Here is a 22,256-nt window from a genome sequence, read left to right as displayed (position 1 = left end):
CAATGAAGAAAGGCGAAGAAATTAAGTGGGGGTATCCACAAAAAGCGAAGAAAGTTCACATTTCCACCGTTTGTTTGAGTATAAATTAATAGTAACTTAGGTACGAAATATATGAGATTCACCCAATTAAGTTTCATCCCAAAACTGAGTAGATTTGTGAAGAAAGATGATAGAAATTGATATGTTTATAAAATTACCCTCTTGTGTGGGAAATGCCAGAGAGAACTCAAATTCAAATATGCACCCCAACAATGGATACGCTTACAAAATTATTCCTTTCCTTTTCCTTACCAAGCAAGCAATGGAACCTCCCCTTCCTCTTGAACCAAACAAAAAAGATGTATTAAAATTTTCAAATTTCACTTTGCTGACAAGCAACAGCAAAATGGGCATCTTCAACTGGAAAGTAATTGACAAATGGAAATGAACAACATTTTAACCAAAGCTGCTTATGGTGTACCAAAGCACATCCATGAATACTAAAAGCTACTAATAGCAAACCATTGGTGCTAAAATTATCCTCTAACGCTCATGCAATCAGGAGGCCCTTCAACTGGCAATGGTCACTTCAAATACAATGGAAAAACAAACAGCATATTATTCTAGAATAGGAAGAGATGTCTTCATAGTACGGTACATTCCTAAGAAAACAGTTAAAGGATTACTGAGGAAATGGAAAATCTGGAGCAACAACACTTATAGAACAAACACATTTGAAAGCCCATATTGAACTTTCTGAAGGTCCTAATAATACTGTTTTTTTTTTTTTGGGTGTGAACCACGGTATCTTTTGGCAATAGTTAAGGACTAATCCCCCGAGTTCTGCAAAACAGAAATTAACGAAAAAGCATTCGATAAATGGTCTGACAATACCCCAATTTTCATAGTGTATCCTTATTACAAAGCATTCACAAGTGCTAGAACAACATTCGCATCAACCTGTAAAAAAGATATACATGCACAGAAATCAGTAACACATGGCAACCTTTTCTTCGATTAATAAAGTGCAATAGTAATAAACATTAGGTGCACTAGTAAAATGAATAGTTAAATAAAAATTAGAAAACATAAACCATACATACAATCAATTGAAATCCCCCTAAGAGACAAAATAAAAAACATTAAGGTAATTTTTTTGTTGGTTGGTTAAAATTGGCTTAGTTCATATTGAAAGGGAAATAGATTGAAAACAGAAGGGGCAGCAAAACGTGTTACAAGGCATATACTTTTTCCCTAACTAGAAATTTTGACATCAACTTCCATTTGTGGGAACGATCAATTGCTTACAAGAAAACCAACTTGCAGACATTTATAAATAATAACATACACACATTCAGTTTCACTTGTCATGTTAAAAGAAAAAAATTCCTATCACTCACCAATGCTATTCACCACGGTTGTGAATACAATCTGGGTATTTACCACCAGTTACCGGCAATATATTGCCTGATCAATGTGTGGTGGAATTTGTTTTATTTCAGTGCCAAGTTCTTGTTCAATCCTATATCTGGACAAAATAAATGGAAACACATGAGAAATCTACAGGAGTTATCTCTGAAATTAGTCATAGCTGACAGAAATACTTACAAATTGAAGCGATCCTCATAGGTGATCAAGTTCACCGCTAAACCTAGGTGTCCAAACCTCCCTGAACGACCAACCTGTATATCAACAGAGTATTCATAAGAACACAGAATCATATTATCAAGATAGGGGAGAAAGAAGAAATCAAACATACCCTGTGCAGATAAGTTTCTGAGTTCTTTGGAAAATCAAAATTAATAACAACATTGACTGCTTGGATGTCTATTCCCCTAGTGAAAAGATCTATCAATGTTTCAGAACAAGGGAAACAGATGAGAAGTTATAATTATAGTCATTAGGAAAACATATTAAAAAAAATCTAGCATGTTTATCATGCAGATATATTTAACTAAGGATATATGGAATGTATTATCACTCAATACCACCAGTGCATCAATGAATTACACTAACCAAACAAATATACATTATGCTAATTTTCACTATCAACTCAGAACTGAATTCTAAAACAATATAATGAAAATAAATCAGAAAAATAAAGGAAATAGGAAGCATATACAGCTGCATATTGGAAAAGGTCAAATCTGAACAGATAGGCATTGCTCAACAATCAACAGAAAAAGAAAAAAAAAACACTTTATTCTCATTTATCGCAGGATGCTAAAGTGCCTGCGACATACCAGTACAAACAAGGTTTCTGCAGGCACCATTGCAGAAGTCATGAAACACTCTATTTCGGTGATCTTGCAACATCTTTGCATGAATATAGAAACATGAATACCCAAGTTCTGTGATTTTCTTGGCGAGTAGCTCAACCCGATTCACGGAATTGCAGAAGATGATCGACTGATTTATTTGCAGCTGGAATAGATACCATTGTTACTATTATATATATTCAGAGCTGGCATATAGAAAATCCAGTGTCTTGAAATTTATATACCTTAGAGAAAAGTGTATTTAGGCAGTGGACTTTCTGCCTCTCTTCCAGAAATGCGTAATATTGTGTAATACCTTTCAGAGTTAGCTCATCCATAAGGTTAACGATGTATGGCTTACGAAGATATCGATCTTTGAAGTCCTTGACAGTAACAGGAAATGTAGCAGAAAACATCAGGATTTGACGGTTTCCAGGAAGAAATTGAATCAGCTGCTCTATTGAAGGTTGGAACTCTTGGGAGAGAAGCTTATCAGCCTGAGAAAGTTATATAAAACCTCAGATTACTGTCACTTTTATTTTTTTTTCCGTTTGATAAACAAAGAACTTATTATTGGGGCAAAAGTAACAGAAAATGAAAAAGGATAGGCAATCATGATTAAACACAGACAACTAAGAACAAGAAAAATGCAATACAGCATGTGAATCTCTTCGTACATCACCATCGAGTAAACATTATAACATTTTGTTCCAAGCAAATACATCAAAGGACTGTAAATGAAGAACAGCCTCAAAGCTTTTTGGCGTCTCTGATAGTGCCAAATTCCATAAAATTGACACACAAGATTCCAGGAACAGATGAAGATCATTAGAGCAAATCCAATGTACACCAAAAATTCTAAACAAGTTATTATTCCAAAAAAAGGAACCTTTGATCAATCCAAGTATGAACGTCAGAGGCATTAATGTTAAATGTTCCACAGAGTGAACATGTATAAAGGACACATAGGAAAAGATGCTTGGCTCAATATTTACAACATGAACCAGAGAAGCAATAAACAGAGCCATTGTTTCCATTAACACCATCGAATCATTTCTTATTATCTTATACCTTAAACCCCTCTTAATGTTATAACAGACTAACAGTATCAATTTTCTAATGCTTCTGTATAAATTAGTAAATTTCAAGTGGACTGTAATTACCTCATCCATAACAAGCATAGAGCAATCATTCAGAATGCAAACACCCTTCTTTGCAAGATCTAATATTCTTCCCGGAGTTCCAACTAGCAGATGAACTGGTTGATATAAGCGCATGATATCATCCTTCAGGCTGGTACCACCTGTTGTAACCATAACTTGAATTTTCAAATGTTTTCCGAGATCTTTACACACTTGAGATGTTTGCAAAGCCAGTTCTCGTGTTGGTACCAATATTGCAACTGCATGACAGAATATAATAAAGGCAATGGTCAGAGCATGAGTAGAGCCTAAAATCAATGCTCATTCAAAAACATAACCATACAATTAATAACAAAAAATTTGAATCATGCATCAACAATACAACCATACTGAACATAATTATTTTCATATATTGGGACCAAAATCTATTCTTAAAAAGTATCAATTTTCCATGTCTAAAATAACTTTCTAAGAGAAGGAACAACTTATCCACTTCAAATCAGCTTGTTTAAAGGAATGTTCGAAATTTATAGTTAAAATAAAGATAAATCTCTCAAACAAAGAAAAAAGTTTCAAATCATTGGGGGCTGGTTGTTTAAGCTTTTGAGAAAAGCACTAATTTTTTTTTTTTAAGTTTCACCAAAAAAACCTACAAAAGTATTATAATTATAATTTATATAAAACTTGGCTTCATAAAAAAATACTTCTTAAAAAAACAAAAAGTTCAAAGAAACAAGCCGAAAGAAGATAAGGAAATTCGTACAACAATATTCAAGTCGATTTTAATTTCTGTGAATGCTCAGGAAATGATGTTAGTATGTTACTAAACTAGCTAGACCTTCCCTATCATAGATACCATTATCTTTAATTTCTGTCTTTCTCTCTCTCAATTTTAATAAGAGAACACTGCTTAGAGAGGCCAACAAGCAGCAGGCTAAAAGAAATTAAAGGCTTACAAACTGAGAACAATAAACATAATATTTTCAATTAGATTTCTAAGAATCCTGTAAGAAAAACTAAATGATGTAATATAAGTGAAGGAGGTCAAACCTTGAATAACATCATTATCCTGATCAATTTTTTCCAATGCAGGAATACAAAAGGCAGCTGTTTTGCCTGTTCCATTTTTAGCCCTAGCAAGAATGTCACTACCAGTAAGAGCAATCGGAATGCATTCTTCTTGGATAGGAGAAGGCCTTTCAAAACCCTTCTCATATATTCCCATTAGCAACTCGCGCTTCAAAAAGTAATCCTCAAATTCATTTCCTTTAGTTGCTGTCACATCCTGAGAAAGACAATAAAAAAAAGCTTAGGACCAACATAAATGTTAATATAACTCCTAACCTCATAAAATAAATGTTTGAAGTTTAAACGAATTACCCATAGATGATATCATCTATTGCCATAGGACATTCAAATGGATATAAAATTATAATATTATCATGCAGAAATATAACCACATTGAGATAAAATTCAATTAGTTTCACCAAACAAAAATAAACCTCCTAGCTCACAACACTAAATGCTACTGAATTGGTTACAACTTACAAGCTACAAGGAAGTACAATCTGAGTACACTAGATGCCCTCTCATTTTTTAGAGAAATTATGTTAGAGAATTTCTACAAATTAACTAATGGTTAACTAATGGAGAGCTAATTTTAATTTATGGAAAAGTTTATTTTATTTTTCTCTCTTAGCTAGAAGTGTTTTTGGAGAAATTTACCTAAACAGTGTTTGAATACAAGCCATAACTGTTTTTTAGAGTTTTTCTACTAAAAATATAAAACTTTTCTAGTAGAGAAACTCTCACAAGCACTTAATCCAAAGAGGCTCGAGTTCCTAGATCTCTAGACTTGCAGCAAAGTAATATTCAAAACATTTTGTAGTTCTATAAGTATGATTATATTCTAAAGTCTAATTGTCCAAGTTACTTTAAAATGGCAATCTCAAATCCCTAATTAACAGAGTATATGGTACAAAAAACAACATTAATCAACAAAATGCCAGCTATAACCTATGTAGAGAATCAGCTCCAACAAAAGATTCCTATATAATAACTAAAAATTAACAATTCTAACCAAGTAAGGAATTAGAAACACCACAAACAAGGAGTACCTCCCCAAGGATCTGAAATGAAGTACATGACTAAAACATAATGCATATTTCATATAACCAAACACTTCAACCATAAGATAACAGTTTTCAGTTTTTCAGAACCATACCTCTGTCTTATGGCATGTATCAGGTGGTGGAATATTTAGTCTTGCCTTCCAATCTTGTGAACTAACAAAGGAAATCAATTGAGGATAAAATTAAAACAATATTTCCTTAGGTAAGAACCACTACAATGAAAGAAAAAAATTTGCAACGGCAAAGATGAAAAAAACGCTAAATTGTAGGGAACAAAAATTGAGCAAACATCACTCTGTAGTCTGTAGTACCATACTACATTTGCAACATCAAGGCACTAAGCCTCGGTCATTGACAATTGGACCTTATCAACTCAACTTTGCATTTTAACATGAATACACAACAGAAATTAACGTAATTAAATATGGTTGTGTTAGACAGCGAGTTTTATTAAGAAAAGTATCAGAACCTAGAACCTCAAAAAACAACATTTAGTTGTACTGGTCAAACTTGAGTTTCAACAATCATTTAAAATATAACTTACATTGTCCTCCAAAATCCATGATTACACAAAAAAGGTTCTGATCCCCTAACTTAAATCAACAGGAACTCTAAACTTCACCACATAGATTGAGCAAGCAGAAAACCAAAAAATCACTACACTTCAGTAACCCCAACTAATTAAGTAAACCACATTGTTGGTTTATAGATTGCTTTCACCATTAAAATAAAGAAAAAAAGTATACAAAAAATCTCAAGCCATCAGAATCACAAACACACCACATTAACAAACAACGACCACACGAGAAGATAGACTTCACTCCAATAGGCAGTCAACCACTCACACACACAAGTCACTGACCATTATAAATGCCCCATCCCAAAACCAAACCCTTTCTAATCCCAGAAAACTCAACAAATCCAACATCACAACACACATAACTGTCCAACACACACACTCAAAAGGACATTTGCAAGTTTTTAAATTGTGGTTGGTTGCATTTGCGGTTTTGCAGCAACATTGAAAAATTGCAGACAAATGCAGCTGATAATTGTGGTCAAGGAAAGTTCAAAAACTTTGATGTTGCGGCCAAAATTGATAATTTTTTCAAAACCTCAGTACATTAAAAAAATCAATCTGACCAAGTCCCAGATTGTGACACCCTAAATTGGATGCACATGAAAACCCATAAACACGCTTATCAAGATTACATATACCTCATTAAAATACTGTTTTATAGTTGTGGAAAATCATCTAGAAATTTAGCGGAAAATTTAAAACTTTTTCTTTATCACTGTTTTAAAACTCATTTAGTTTACAAAAGTCACCTATTCGAGATAGATAAGCCGTCATCCTTTATTTGCCAAAACATTATTTTTAACTACCATTGTTGATTTACAAATATCGAATCGTCACGAATCAAACAATGAGCGTATATGATAACATAAAGTAAAACATACCACCAAAATACTTATGTAAGTATGAGTCAAGTGAGCATAAGTAGTAAGTGTATCATTGGAGAAATAAGTGTATCATTTACAGTCCAAAATAGAAAAAAGGGTAAGTATCAAAATGCGAAACAGATGACTGAATAAATACAAAAGCTGAATCCTAGGTCTAGCCAACATAAATGCAACAAAAGAGAAAACTTGTGACTCAGAGCAGTCATCTACTACTATAAACTTGTACACCCGATTGTACCCTCCCTAAAACTCCTAGCCTAAAGGATAACCTAGGAAGATCCCTGGGAAGAACCCCCATGATAGTCCTCCATTGGATCCTCAGATGGGAAATGGGTAACACCGTCCTAGGAGTGAGATCATCAGAAGTAGTAGCCTCAAGAGCCACACAAGGAGAGCATGACAGTAGTAGGGTGTGCTAGATGTACAAGTCATAGATTTGGGGCTGCACATAAGGTTCCTCCAATGATGATCACACCATGCGATCATTTCTTTGTTATGAGGATTGTCCATTATAGTTAGTGTGGGTAACTCTGCCCTAGGTACCAGATGGTAGTCCACAACAGCCAAGACATGTGCATCATGCATCCTCGCACTCAAATGGTGTGATTTCCACATTCTGCCACGTTATGTTCCATCAGTCTCTCTTGACCCAACAAGGAAGGATTCCTCCTCTCCCTTCGTATCTCACACAACACTAACTTCCAACATTTCTCATTTCCAAAAGTCACACATGATTCACACAATTCATTCCTATCATGAATCAATATTCATGATTCCCAAAATTTTCACGTCTTTCCCACTCTTAGTGTCTTATGCTCAATTTAGGTCTTTGTCTTTAAAAGTGTGGAGTTCGAGTTAATTTAATAATTAATTTTTTATTAAGAATAATTATAATTTCTTTAATTTATTGTTATTTTTAATGAAATAATAAAAAAATTAATATTTTTGTAATTTTTTATTAACACAAGTTAAAAGAATAAGATTTTAAGTATTTTAGAAAAAAATTGATGAAAAATTGAAAGAAAAAGTCTTAGAAAAAAAAGAAGAAAGAATTGAACAGTTCACCTAGTACGTAAGATAGACCCAACCCGAGGATAATTCTAATAGAATTCAAAAAAAGAGCTATCTTGATAAAATTATTGCTAGACATAGAGTGATTGCATTATGTCAAATATCTAGAACCAGAATTTCATGCACTTTATCTATTGAGTCAAAAGTATTCTAATAGATGTGGGTAGAAAAAATTCAGGAAGGTCCTAATCCTTACACTAATTTTCCTCTATTGTACCAGTGCCCTGTTTTTACCAATTAATTTCCTAAAAATACTTCCTAAGCCTTTTAGGTGAAGCCAATTTTTGTGGTTGGTCCTTGGGGGTATGTGTATGAAACGCACTAACCCAGTTTTCCAAGATAAGGTCTCGAAATTTGTTTTTTTAAAAAATAAAAAAACAGAGCAAAATTAAGCAAAATTAGTTAGAGTGCTTAGAATAAATTTTAAAAATTTTCATAGCATCACGATGGTCCAAAATATGAGAATGGTTCAACTTTTCTCAAAACATGCTTTCATTAATTTTTGAAAAAACATAAATGCTCTCAGTCCAAATTAATAGAACATGCATTATACTTTTCCATTTTTAACAACAAAGAGTGATGCCCATGGTATAATACAACTCTAAACAACCCATATTACTGCAAAACAAGAGAAGAATACTTGGTGTTAGGAGTCTAGTATCAAGAGCTAGAGTTCGAGGTCTAGCACCTCTAGAAATAAGGGAGAAACAGAGCACGAAGAAGGAGAAAGAAGCTTGTAATTTTCTTATTGCCTATGCTTGTTATTACATGGTTTTTATAGAATTTCTAATATGGAATAATCCTAGGAATATTACAATAACCGTTTTATTGATAAGAATTGCTCAGCAGGATCACAATTCCAAGCAAGGCGATCTGGGAAGGATTTGTAGAAGCTTTTGTTTTGGCAATTTTCTTCAAACGAAGTCGTGAAGGTAAGTGGGCCTCTTCACCTTGCGTTTGGGCTTTACTTCGTTATGCACCCCCTCTTTTGTGATTCCCACCTTTGAGTTTGCATTTTGTTCTTCTTCTCCTGCTGATATTGTCTTGTTCGTATCATCCCTGGGTCGGGCATGGTCTCGGGTTGTGGGTTATTAGGGTCTATATTAACTGAAGGAGGGTCCTCTTCTTCAGTGATGAGTAAGAACACTCGAGAGGCGCAGCGGTGACCCCGGTGGTAACGCTCGTCACAGTTGAAGCATAACCGACGCTCACGGCGTGAGGTTATCTCCTCCGGTGACAAACGTTTCATCACAGGGGGGGCTGACGCGGTGGTGCAGGTAATAAAGGTGGTAGTGAGGGTGAACGAGAGGTGTGTGGGTTAGGGTTCGGGTGAGGGGAAATTTGTGGTGGGGGTGGAGGTCGTGGGCATGGGGGTGGGCGTATATCGGCCAATTTCTCTTCCTGCAAACATGCTAGCCCTGCTGCTTGCACTAATGTGAGTGGTTGTAAAGCCTGGACTTCACGGCGTATCTCCGGCGAGAGTCCCGAGATGAAACAACTGAGAATGAAGGGAGGAGGAAGCCCGATAATACGATTCGCCAAATCCTCAAACTCCGACAGGTATTGGCCTACTGAACCCTTCTGAGTTAACTTGAAAAGCGCACACGTAGGGTCCTCGTATTGTGACGGGGCAAAGCGGGTCTACAATGCCTGCAAAAATCCCGGCCAAGAGGTGAACTGAGCATTGCTGGTCATCCATTGGAACCACGCAAGTGCTCGTCCCTCCATATAAAACGAAGCAATTGTGAGACGATCGCGTTCCGGGGTGCCGTGATATTCAAAGTATTGATTGATTTTGAATATCCACTCGAGAGGTTCAGTTCCATTGAATCTCGGAACTTCTAATTTCATTTTGTGTAATGTTGCAGGTGCAGGGTTAGGTAGAGGTTGGATTGGGGTTGGCTGAGGGTTTGGGGAAGAAGAGCTTGGGGATAGGTGGTGGAGTATTTTGTCAAGTTTGAGGGTCACTGTGTTCATGGTGTCACCCAAGCGGAGGAGAATGTCCTCAAGGGAACATGGTGAGGTATCGTGAGAATGGGAGTCTGGCATGGTGACAAGGACAACGAGAGCACCAAAATTGTTAGGACTCTAGTATCAAGAGCTAGAGTTCGAGGTCTAGCACCTCCAGAAATAAGGGAGAAACAGAGCACGAAGAAGGAGAAAGAAGCTTGTAATTTTCTTATTGCCTTTGCTTGTTATTACATGGTTTTTATAGAATTCCTAATATGGAATAATCCTAGGAATATTACAATAACCATTTTATTGATAAGAATTGCTCAGCAGGATCACAATTCCAAGCAAGGCGATTTGGGAAGGATTTGCAGAAGCTTTTGTTTTGGCAGTTTTCTTCAAACGAAGTCGTGAAGGTAAGTGGGCCTCTTCACCTTGCGTTTGGGCTTTACTTCGTTATGCACCCCCTCTTTTGTGATTCCCACCTTTGAGTTTGCATTTTGTTCTTCTTCTCCTGTTGATATTGTCTTGTTCGTATCACTTGGTCTATGAAGAAAAGAGAAGAAACTCCCCATTCCTCACTCCCAAACAACACTAAATGCAATAAAAGAGAGCTTCCCTTGTAGAGCTAGAGAACAATATATGCTGATTTGGTTGGGAGGGGCTTCGAGATTGATAGAGAAATTTTAGAGAGAAGTTGGAGAAATTAGGACAACTTGGAGAAGAAGAAGTAAATGAATAGTCACAAATGAGAGTAACAGAGAGAAAACATTTTTAAAAATAAAAAATGGCTTCCTACCCTATTAAAGATCCATGCCCTTCCCCAAGGCTTATGGCCAAAGTTTTGATTTTAATTAGATCCATACCGTGTCCAATTAAGTTTATGGTTAGGGTTTTCCATGCTAAGGCTAGGTTTTGCGTCTATTTTAGTCTCTACATGTCATTAACCCCCACTTAAGTTAATTTTTAAATCACTACCACTTCATAATCATTTTTCTAAGGTCTAAACTAATTCATTTGATCGTTAATTAACTAAACCAATGATTTCCTTGATCACATGATTTACTTTTCACTAATAATTCATTTCCACATCATAGCTAAATTAATTAAATCACATAAGACATAAAATTTATTTTATTTTATGTCTACTAACATGCATATTCTATTTAATGACAATTAAATCCATAATATTTCATAAATAAATTCATTTATATAAAAATCAATTCACATGTGCACATATTCACTGAGTGTAATTTTTTTGGGTGTTTCACAAATTAAATAAACAAACAATTAGACACAAAATAAAATAAAAAACAAAAGGGTTAAAAAAACCTTGAGTTAATGGCTTCAGACTGCATAGTCTTCTCAACCTCCTCAACAACATTGGTGTTGGTCCCACCACTTAACTGGTCCTTTCTCAACCATTGTCGTTGTTGTTGATGATGATGATGTTGTTGTCGTTGCTGCTGATGGTGGTGGTGGTGATGGTTATGTTGATATGGTTGCAGATGATGTCGATGTTGAACCATATGCCTCTGCACATATTGTTGTGGCCTTGGTTGAAACCCACGATTCGAGTTCAACCCTCGCCCTAAACCCATCCTAGGTGGGCTCTTCTCTCTATCTCTATTCTTCATCCCTCCGATCTAAAAGCCAAAAAAAAAATCTATGCAAAAATAATGTAAAAGACGTTACTACACCCTATGAAGCTAGCTAGGGTTTTCTCGATTCATACCTTACTTTGCGAACGAAAAATTCTCAAAATGGGGTTGTGATTGGGGCCTAAACTAACAAAATCTAACGGGGAAATTGGGAATTTCTCAGGTATCATGCAAAGACCTAATTTTTTTTGGTAGGATTAGGTTGAAACTTCGAGCGAGAATTTGTACAATTCTACAACAGTTGGAGGGGTGGATTTGGAGGTAGAGATATGTTGAAGGATGAGAGAAAATGGAGGAGAAAGAAGAAGAGAAAGGAGAAGAGTGTGGTTTTCTTTGAATTTTTTGTTGTGAAATCAATGAATTTTGATTTGGAAAGATTAGGGCATCAAAATGGGGTTTTTTTTTATTATTGCTTCATGGGCCCTCTTTCTCTCATTTATCTTCCTTATTGTAAGGTTGGATATTATTGTGCTATGGATTATGGAATCATGGGATCATTCTTCTCATGTAAGAGACTAATTTTTTATTTTTTTTCTTTTTATGGATAAAAAATAGAGACTCATACGTTTTTTTAAGTTTTTTTTTATCATCAAGTAAATTTTATGTAAAATTTAGAATAAAATTAAAATATCAAAAGATGTTAGTACAAGTGGTTAAACACTTGGATCCCTTAACCAAGGTCTAGGATTCGATTCCCGCCTTGGACATGAAGTGATAATTTTAGGTATCACTTTGCCCCAAAAATAAGTTGATTCGGTGGGAGGGAATTACACTTCGTGGTTATATAAAAAAATAAAGAATAAAATTATAATTTAGTTGTTAACAAATCATGTCACTTAAACTTTGGATTTACTCAATAATGTAAATCTTATTAAATGTTGTTAGCATTTTCATAATCAACATTATAAATTTAATTTAATTTAATTTAAAAATAAATATCTACATGGTCATAATAATCTCTATCCAGATTAATGGGATAATTTTTATGAATGAAAAGGATTATTTTTCAAAAGGAAAAAAAAAAACATTACCAGACACATCATAAGATTTGAAAACATCACTTGGGATTGATACACGATAGGTGTTTTCATTTTCTTTTGGGGTTGGCCCCACCCTTTACTAAAAAAAGAGCAAAATAAAAAATATTAAAAATTTATGAGATGGGATCGCATACAAGCAAGGCTAAAACCTAAGAAATCAATTGAACCTGACAATTTAAGTATTTGATTCTCAAATTTTTGAGACACACTGTCTCTTCAACAATATGACTTTGTTATTTCTTTTTTGGTATATTATATCTACTTTTATTTTCTATCATAATCAAATTTAATTTGTAGGTATTGATGATTCGCTTTTTTATCTTATATTACTTTTTACCTCATTCACTTGCTTTTAAATTTAAGAAATAATAATATTATATAATATTATAACTATATAGTCCACATGTATTGTAATTTATATTTTTCAGCTTATCCGTGCAAATGCATGGGTCACCGACTAATTTAACCACAAAAGGAACTAGCTAGGAATTAGAATTTCTTCAAAAAGAAAAGCTATAAATTAGAAAATGCACATGTTATTCATGTTTTAAAACTCAGACCCATTCAGTTGGTTTGATCGCTAACCGGAGATCTGATAGGATTGAGTTAATCATTGGATTGTTTATGCAATTGATCCGTTGCAAACTGGTTCATCCGTCTGGTATGGTTGAACTAGTGAACCAATTTGCTTGAATTAGTTGAAACAAAATTAATTATTTTTAAAAAATGTAAAAATTAATGAAAATACAAAAAATATGATACACTAAAAAATTAAACTAAAGACCTAAAATTTTTTTAGTGGATCAACTTACCATCAAACTTTTATGATTAATTATTAAATTTATGAGGATAAGGATTATATACTGAACGTGTATAAAATTTTACACAATCATTTCAATCACAATTGATCATGTATGATAAGTTTGTTGACGTATAAAATAATTATCTTAAATTAATTTAAATAATACTCTAAATTTATAATATAATTATTACTTGTATCGATTTGTACGGTTTAATGACTTATTTACTGGTTTGATGAGTGACCCATCAACTCAATATCTCAATCGGGTGAAGAATCAATTCTATTTTTTAAATTATGCATGTTACATTTGACGTGTTTTTAATTTATTTTGATATGCAATGAATTGCGGGTGAGAGGAATTAACGTATGAATAAGATTTTTCTTTACTTGATAGAAGTAAGAATAAAAGTTAGGAGAACATAAAAGGGATATTTATAACAGAGGTAATATTAGTTTAGTGATGATTTCAAATAAATTTCAGCTAAAGATAAAGTGGTAGAAAGAGAGCATAAAAGTCCGGATTAATTTCTGGGATGAAATAATTTATGTTAAAAGAAAATATTAATGGTAATGTTTTTGGGGACAAAAATTAACACCACTGCCAATGGAGGCTATTTCATATATCATTGTAAAAAAAAATTGCATAAAAGAAAATGTCGCTACACGCTTAACGTCACAACACTATTATTTAATATTGATAAGGTATCAGCATACTGATTAGCCTTTTTATAAACAGTAGTATTACTTTTAGGTTATGAATATTTTAGTACTATAGTGACGAAATAAGCATTAATTTGTTTTATTGGTTAATTTATAAATTAAAAAAGTAAAAGAAAAAGATATTTGACAGAAATCAAGGGTGTTTTGAGATAGTGGCTATTGGTATCATTCGTCTTGGACTTTTTTTTTCTTAAATATATTTTTCATATTTATAATATGATTAATTTTGATTTTATTACTTAAATTTTATTTTATTTTATTTTATTTTATTTTAATGTTTGTCATTAATTTTGATTTATTAAGTGAGTGACACTCTAATAGTTCTATGGCATCATCATTTAATCGATCGTGTGACATTTTATTAGTTTATTTGTCATCTCTCAACATATCTTAACTAACAATAATTATTAAAATCAATCATAAAAATATTTCATTATTTTTAGCTAAAAGTATAAGTAACTAGAAACCTATTTTTTCAAAAAGAAAAAAAGAAACTAATTAAGGATGAAGGGTTTAAAAATGGGAATCAGTGGAGGGAATTATAGATCCACATGTTATGTTCATTATAGGAGAAATGCACAGTAGAGAGATGTTTCTCAGTTTTAGCTTTTCACGAGTAGTAAAAACTGAAAAGGAGCATTGCTATGAGGTACCGCAGTTTCTTCTGCTGTAATACATCATATTCTTCAATATATATAGTTTTTTTCTTATTTTTTATTCTGGTTTCTGACAGTTTGAAAGCTAAATTTCTGTTGCCAATGTGCTAATTTACATGATTGGGATAACAATAACCATAGTTAACAAAATATTTGTCAAGACTGAACACTTAATTGCTTTACATAAACATCCTTGGATGAGGATTCCAAATCTTCCCTTAGTCTCTCAATCTTTTCCTTCAGTGTTGAGACAACAATGCAGCAAGAATACTCTCTTTTAACACCTCCATCTTTTCCCATATCCTCAGAATTTGAGCCTTGAGCTATCTCACTCTCCAACTCCTTGATTTTGCCCTTAAGATCTTCCTCATTTACCACTCTATCAATTTCATTCATGATCTAATTTTAAAAATAAGTTATTTTCTGTTTTATGTTTGGTGGTGCACTCACCACACTTCTCTCCATTACTCCAACAATCTTCAAGTTAGCTGATTTCAACACCTCTTCCACCTCTTTCTTGACTTCAACTGCTTTCTCTACCAATTCCTTGTTTGGTGACTCCCCTTTTGGTATCTATTCTTGCTCAAGCTTCAATTTTTTTATTTTTTTTTATTTATGCTTTGGTGTCATTTGCAAGTTTCTGATTGAGCTCTTGTTTCAATGAACCTGTTGACAGTGTCTAGCTTCTGAAGCTTCTGTTTCAATCCAAGATAAGAACCTGTTGTTTGAGTTTAAACATTAACAGATGAAATTATTAAGTACCTCCATGTCCTGAGTTTTTGCAAGCTAGAGCCTAGATTTGTTGAGAAGTCCATGTAGGATCAGCATGTGCCCAACCTAGTGGCTCCTACATGTACTCCATATCAATATATCATAAATAGTTGCATCAAGTTGATTTAAAAGGGAAAAAGTTAACCACATTTAGTAAATTCTTTTAATAATAGACATTATACTTTTTTGAAATAAAACTTATACACATCTTATAATTAGTGTATAAAACCAAAATCAATTTTAATTTTTAAAATTTCCAAAAAAAAACTTAAAATTGAAAGTTGCGTCCAATATTTCCTAAGGAAAACTATCCTTGACCATGAGAAAATCATGTTTTGCCCAATCGTGGTTTCAGACTGATCAGAAAAACCAAGCCAAGCATGCATTTAATATGGAATATTGACCCATGAATGTATAGCAAATAAATAAATTAGGCAACAGAATATGGCATTAAATATGGCTAATGAAAGCAAAACTACTTCCTACATGTAACTACCACCAAATCAATTCTGCCAGTCCAAAAATCTATTTATGTGCATTCACAGTATGATATATCTTTTAATTCTTTGGCTGGTGAATATTACACACTATTAATATATACAAAACTAATTCTCATACACCAAAATGGGGGAACTCCATAGCTGAATTGTTGCATTAATCTTGCTCAGTTTTTGCTTGCTTTATCAATCATAGAGCATGGTGGTTAGATGGGTTTTGTCAGCCACAATCTTCTTCATCTATTTTTCAACTATGATTGATTGGAGCAACTACATCAATCGGATTAATCATGTAAGCCTCTCTTAAACTTTTTCATTTTCTTGTAAACGGGTCTAATTAACACTTGTCTTTGCTATGTTTCTCTCAAAATGATTCTTATTTTGTACAGCTTTTTTTTTTATTGGTTTCAATGAATAATTTTTGGTCTTGTCTTTTTCTTAAAAGTTAGAAAAATAGTACTGTTTTCAAACTGTAAAGAGTGGATAGGGTGAATGAAACAGAGACTGAAAGTTGCAATAAGTGATAAGTGATGTGATGAAAAAAATAAGAGAAACAAATAAAATTTGGAAGAAGATAATTCTTAACATGTTTCTAGGCTTCAGTGGTATGATTCTATCTGTTTCACTTAAAGAAAGGGATACAACAACATATACAATCATTTTTTCTCATATCACAGATACACAAAATTGTACAGCTACATAACAGTGCTCTTCAGCTATAAAACAAACACAACCTTCAGAAGGTAACAAACCCAATACCCTTTGAACTGCTTCAATGGAGGCATGACTTATACCTGCCCAAAGGATTATTACCCTACAAAGTTTGCGCAAGATCAAGATTCATCAACAGCATCAACATGTCCAGAGTACTTCAAATGGATCCATGAAGATCTAAAACCATGGAAGAGAACAGGAATCACTAGGGAAATGATGGAGAGGGGAAGAAATGTTTCATACTTTAGGCTTGTGATTATACAAGGAAAAGCTTATGCAAAAAAGTATGCGGATTCGTATGAGACAAGGGATGTGTTCACAGTATGGGGAATTCTACAACTTCTAAGGTTGTATCCTGGAGATATACCTGATTTGGAGCTATTATTAGAGACCGGGGACAAGCCTATGGTGGATAAAGAACAATCCCAAGGACCACCACCACCTATTTTTCATTATTGCGGGCATAAAAATGCTTATGACATTGTTTTTCCTGATTGGATCTTCCGGGGTTGGTAAAATTCTATATTGAATTACTAATAGTTTCAATTGATATTGTTAGGATTCTCCAAGTTAATTATATTTAGACCAAACCTTCTATTTTTATCTTCTTTTCTTTCAATGACTTGTATTATTTCCCTGGTATGGTCCTAGTCAATTTTCACGCAACACATTTTAATTTATAAAAATAAATTAATAACTTGTTACGTGAATATTGACCGGATAATGGGATATCTAACCATACAATAATTTCTTTCATGTTATAAGAGAAAAACAACTTTCCTGAGCAGAGAATGCACTAATTCTTCATAAATTGGAGATGTCAGTCTCTTAAATAGGATTTTGATACTTCAAGGGATTAATCTTTTGGTTTGAGGCTGAGAATACCTTGGATTTGATTCGCACAAAAATTGACAACTTTAATTTTCTTTTATATTCCTAATTATTATGCATTACTTTTTTTTCTCCTTTAATTTCAAGGGCTGATCTTGCAATAAAGCTAGATGAAAGCAACAAGAAGATCAAATGGAAGGATAGGTTACCCTATGCTATTTGGAAGGGAAAAACATGGGTGTCCCACAAAAGGAATGATCTCACAAAGTGCAACGCTTCAGACCAACATGATTCGTACGCTCAAATACATCCTCTGGTAAATGTGTAATGTCAAATGAAAATATTACACATAGTATGTGAAAACCTTTGAGATACATATAATGAATCGTTAATTTTTAGCACTGGGATAAGGAAATTGCACAAGGGTTCCAGAACACAAAGCTAGATGACCAGTGTATACAAAGGTAATTAACTATATATCTAATAAGTTTCTATAACTTGCTATTGTGATTTCCTGATTTGTTATCTTTAGTTAAGTCACTCGATCACTATCTAGATTTAGATTTGCTTGTGTCACTTTTCATACGAAGGTACAAGATTTATGTGGAAGGGATAGCATGGTCTGTGATTGAGAATTATATATTAGCATATGACTCCATGACCTTGTTCATAGAGCCTATATATTATGATTTCTTTACAAGAAGCTTAGTACCTAGGAAGCAGTACTATTGGCCAATCAGTAGTAAGAACCAAAGCATGTGCAATGATATTAAGTATGTTGTTGAATGGGGTAGTGCCAATCCAGACAAGGTAAGGATATATATGGATAAAACTTAGATATAATTTCTTATTATTTATTATTGTCCGATCAAAATTAGAGTTTTACCTTAATAATATTTGCACAATAAACGTTAGCGACAAAAATCTGCATAGAGTACTTCAACAAAACTCCAATTTTGATTTTAGAAAATATTAAGAAAACACGAAAAGTTATTACATGATCCAAAATATTCATCATGATGACCGACTAATCTTCATGTAAACATAGTTGATTTTTTTTTTTTTTTTTTTCATAAAGTAAAAAACTCAACTAATACGTGTTATGTAGAAATCAATGGGAACTATGGACCCCGATTTTCTTGGATTATGTAATGATTTCTAAAAAAGAAACCTCAAAGAAATACATTTGTTTATATAAAATGTCAATTGAGCAAAATAAATAAACACTGCCCATGCATGGAGCAATGATGAAATCAATCACAAAGGACTCCATTTATTTATTTTTTAACTTTTTCAAATTAATTGTAACTTTATATATATATATATATATGTGTGTATGTATATTCTGTTTTTGGAAGACACTTTTTATGTCTATATATTTCACCAGGCTAAAGCGATTGGAAAAGCAGGGACAAATTTCATTAAAGAGAACCTAAAGATGAAATTTGTGTATGATTACATGTTTTATCTATTGACTGAATATGCAAGGCTCTTGACATTTGAACCAACCATACCCGTGGGAGTCACCAGGTGATACACCTCCATGTATAGTGGCTTCCCCTTATGATGAAAATGATGGTGAGGTAAAATAAGGCCATGGAAGCATAATAATTTAGAAAATGGAAAATATGTTATAAGTTTTTGTTGTAAAATAACTTTACATACATATATGGCCAATCCTAGCAGGTAGAGATTGATGGCAATGTTTAGGAAAATAAATATCAAACAGTTTATCAATTTGCTAAACATTTTATGCTTACAATAGATCAATTTTCAAATCTGTTTATCATATTGATATCATTTTCACAAGAATTGCATATTTTATTTTTTTACCGAATTGTAAATTCATTTCATTGATTAATTGTATAAGCTAGTCGCACACAGCTGGCTTTTGTGGCATATTTTCTGTTCACACAATATTTATCAACAACAAATTGCAACAATAATTAAAGTTATATTTTTTTTCTTCTCTTAATCAAGTTTTTGTACTATTTAACGTACCTCATTATAACAGATTATATAGTATACCAAGTGGAGTATGCAATCTAAAAATTTTAAGTTACGGTTGCCATTGACCAATGATAGTGACATGCTGTGCAAACACTTTATTAAACATGAAAGTGAGTGAAGAAAATACGAAGAAGCTAAGTTGATAATGTGAAACGTGAATTGATTATTAAGTTGTTAATGTTTATCCATGGATGGTTGGTGCTATATATAATATGAGTTAAAAAGGCTCAAACGCAAAAGAAAGAGGCAAGCCTAGCAAGTATTTGGTTTAAGTCTTTGTTTAATTACTTCAAGACAAAAGACACATCAATATTGATCTTTACATGATTTCAAGGAAATATCCATTAGTTTTTTTTAAAAAGATCTTTAATGGATTGAAGGAAATATGACCATGTTTTTATTTGTTTTTCTTTAATTTAGATTTGAAGGCTATTGACGGAAATTGCCATGTCTTCTATTTAGATGATCTTATAGGCTAAAGGACAAATTGGAAGACTTAGGAATACATTGACTTTGCAGATAGCATGATACCTAACTTAAAGTTTATTATTATATGGAATTTTATATTTGAATTTCCGAAACAATGACAAATCTTTTATTTGTAGCCTTATAAGTTGTTACCACATCCCGTCATCATATATTTGAAAACATAGTGAATTTTATGATATTAGTACGAAATAATCTTATTAAAAAATGATAATTAACTTCTATAGATTATGAATGTATACAAAATGAATATTTAACACAATTTATTTCTTATTCTTGTTAACCATAGTTTAAGGATAATAATTAAGAAATTAATAAATAATTTATTTATAAGAAATTATGGTGGGAATGTATAAGAAATTATGAACAGGTGTGTTAGTACTACCTTTTATTATAAAAAATATATATATTTTGATTCATAACTAATGTTTTAGAAACACTTACTATGGCTTAAAAAAAAAAACACACTCCATAAAAGAAAAGAGGAGGGTATATAGTGTAATATTCATATTTTCATAAGAGGTCAATGTATTTTTTTAATATAGTCCGTGAAATTTACTCAAGTTTATTTTTAATATAATATTTTTTTAGGTTTAATTACTCATTTGATCTCTATAATTTTATCATTTATATCTTTTAGTCTTTATAATTTTTAAGTGGTTATTTTAGTCTCTATAGTTTACATTTTAATTCACTTTTCATTCTTGTAATTTGAAAGTGATTTTTTAGTTCTTGTAATTTACATTTTAATTCATTTTTAATCCTTATAGTTTGAAAGTGATCTTTTTAGTTCTTATATTTTATATTTTAATTTTCTTTTAGTCCTTACTAATAAAATATGAGTAATATTATCAATTACAATTAATCACAAAAATATTATAAGTAATTCGTGACTAATTTATCGTAAGATAATTTATTAAAAAAATAATTTATAATTTATAATTAATTTGTAGTTAATTATGTTTATATTTTTTTTTAGTAAGAACTAAAAGATAATTAAAATACAAATTATAAGAACTAAAAAAATTACTTTTAAATTATAGAGACTAAAAGAGAATTAAAATATAAACTATAAGAACTAAAAAAATAATTTTTAAATTATAAAAACTAGAAGAGAATTAAAATATAAACTACAAAGATTAAAAAAAACTATTTTTAAACTATATGAACTAAAAAATATAAATAGTGAAATTATAAAAATGAAATGAACAATTTAACCTACTTTTTTTTTAAATATAATACTTCCTTCAACTACCATGCCAAGAAGTTTATCTTTGACCATATCCGTTACTTCTTACTAGCCTAACTAATTTCGCCCCTATTAAGTAATAAAGACTTGCTATAATAGTGGGGATAAAAAAAAAACATGACTACGTATATATTGTCATTGTCATTCTTATACGAGTACAACTATAAATAGTTAAATTCTCTATAAAACATATAAATAGTTAAATACTGGACGGAAAATTATACTAAAACTTATCATGAACACCGGAAATAATAATAACTACATGTAAAGTCAACACTAGAGCCTCAGCCATAAGTGATAATGTTATAATACTTTTATCAATTATATATTAAATACCTATCCAATTTAAATTATTAAAAAAATACTTTTCATTAGCGTTTATAATTTTTTTTTAAAACAAGGCTTAAATACATTTTAGTCACCATGAAATCAACAAGTTATTATTTTGGATCCATTTTTTATATATTTTTTACTCTTCTAAAATTTGAAATTATTATTTTTGGTTCATGCAAAATGAATGGATTTTAATTTTAATCCTTGTAAAATATTTTTAAAATCATTGTTTTTATTTTCAATATTCATCTTATGATAGATTAATAACATTAATTTTAAGAATTTATAAATATTTTAAAAAAAGTCACGACATAATACCACATACACTATTGGATGTCATTATGATTGTTAATTTAATTTACCCTTTTGTTATATGAATAAACAGTTAATGGGAATCACACAATAGTTTTTTTTTTTTTTTTGTAAGCCACAAGATAGTAAAACAATTATTTTGATTTCTAAAGAATAAAAATTGAACAAATTTTTTTGA

At 31.9% G+C, this 22,256-nt stretch overlaps 2 protein-coding genes across 2 annotated transcripts; one reads left to right on the top strand and one right to left on the bottom strand.

Annotated features, from left to right (window-relative positions):
- Nucleotides 1-401: 401 nt before the first annotated feature.
- Nucleotides 402-12,433, bottom strand: LOC100788032 (DEAD-box ATP-dependent RNA helicase 8). Its single transcript, XM_006587794.4, has 11 exons — nucleotides 11,732-12,433; nucleotides 11,329-11,642; nucleotides 5,604-5,664; nucleotides 4,430-4,664; nucleotides 3,401-3,639; nucleotides 2,483-2,734; nucleotides 2,223-2,403; nucleotides 1,739-1,827; nucleotides 1,588-1,661; nucleotides 1,380-1,507; nucleotides 402-939 (listed from the first exon to the last, which is right to left on the bottom strand). The coding sequence occupies exons 1-10, from the start codon at nucleotides 11,825-11,827 to the stop codon at nucleotides 1,429-1,431; spliced, it is 1,620 nt and encodes a 539-aa protein (XP_006587857.1). The 5' UTR covers nucleotides 11,828-12,433; the 3' UTR covers nucleotides 402-939; nucleotides 1,380-1,428.
- Nucleotides 12,434-16,523: 4,090 nt separating this feature from the next.
- LOC100787504 (O-glucosyltransferase rumi) lies at nucleotides 16,524-19,448 on the top strand. The gene is made up of 4 exons (XM_041005180.1): nucleotides 16,524-17,369; nucleotides 17,836-18,004; nucleotides 18,088-18,152; nucleotides 19,076-19,448. Exons 1-4 carry the CDS (start codon nucleotides 16,927-16,929, stop codon nucleotides 19,122-19,124), a joined length of 726 nt encoding a protein of 241 aa, XP_040861114.1. The 5' UTR covers nucleotides 16,524-16,926; the 3' UTR covers nucleotides 19,125-19,448.
- The last annotated feature ends 2,808 nt before the right edge of the window (nucleotides 19,449-22,256 follow it).

Source organism: Glycine max, chromosome 9, assembly GCF_000004515.6.
Source record: "Glycine max cultivar Williams 82 chromosome 9, Glycine_max_v4.0, whole genome shotgun sequence".
NCBI classification, from domain to species: domain Eukaryota; kingdom Viridiplantae; phylum Streptophyta; class Magnoliopsida; order Fabales; family Fabaceae; genus Glycine; species Glycine max.
The sequence above is the reverse complement of the archived record's forward strand: the minus strand, read 5'-3'. Positions and strand labels throughout refer to the sequence as shown.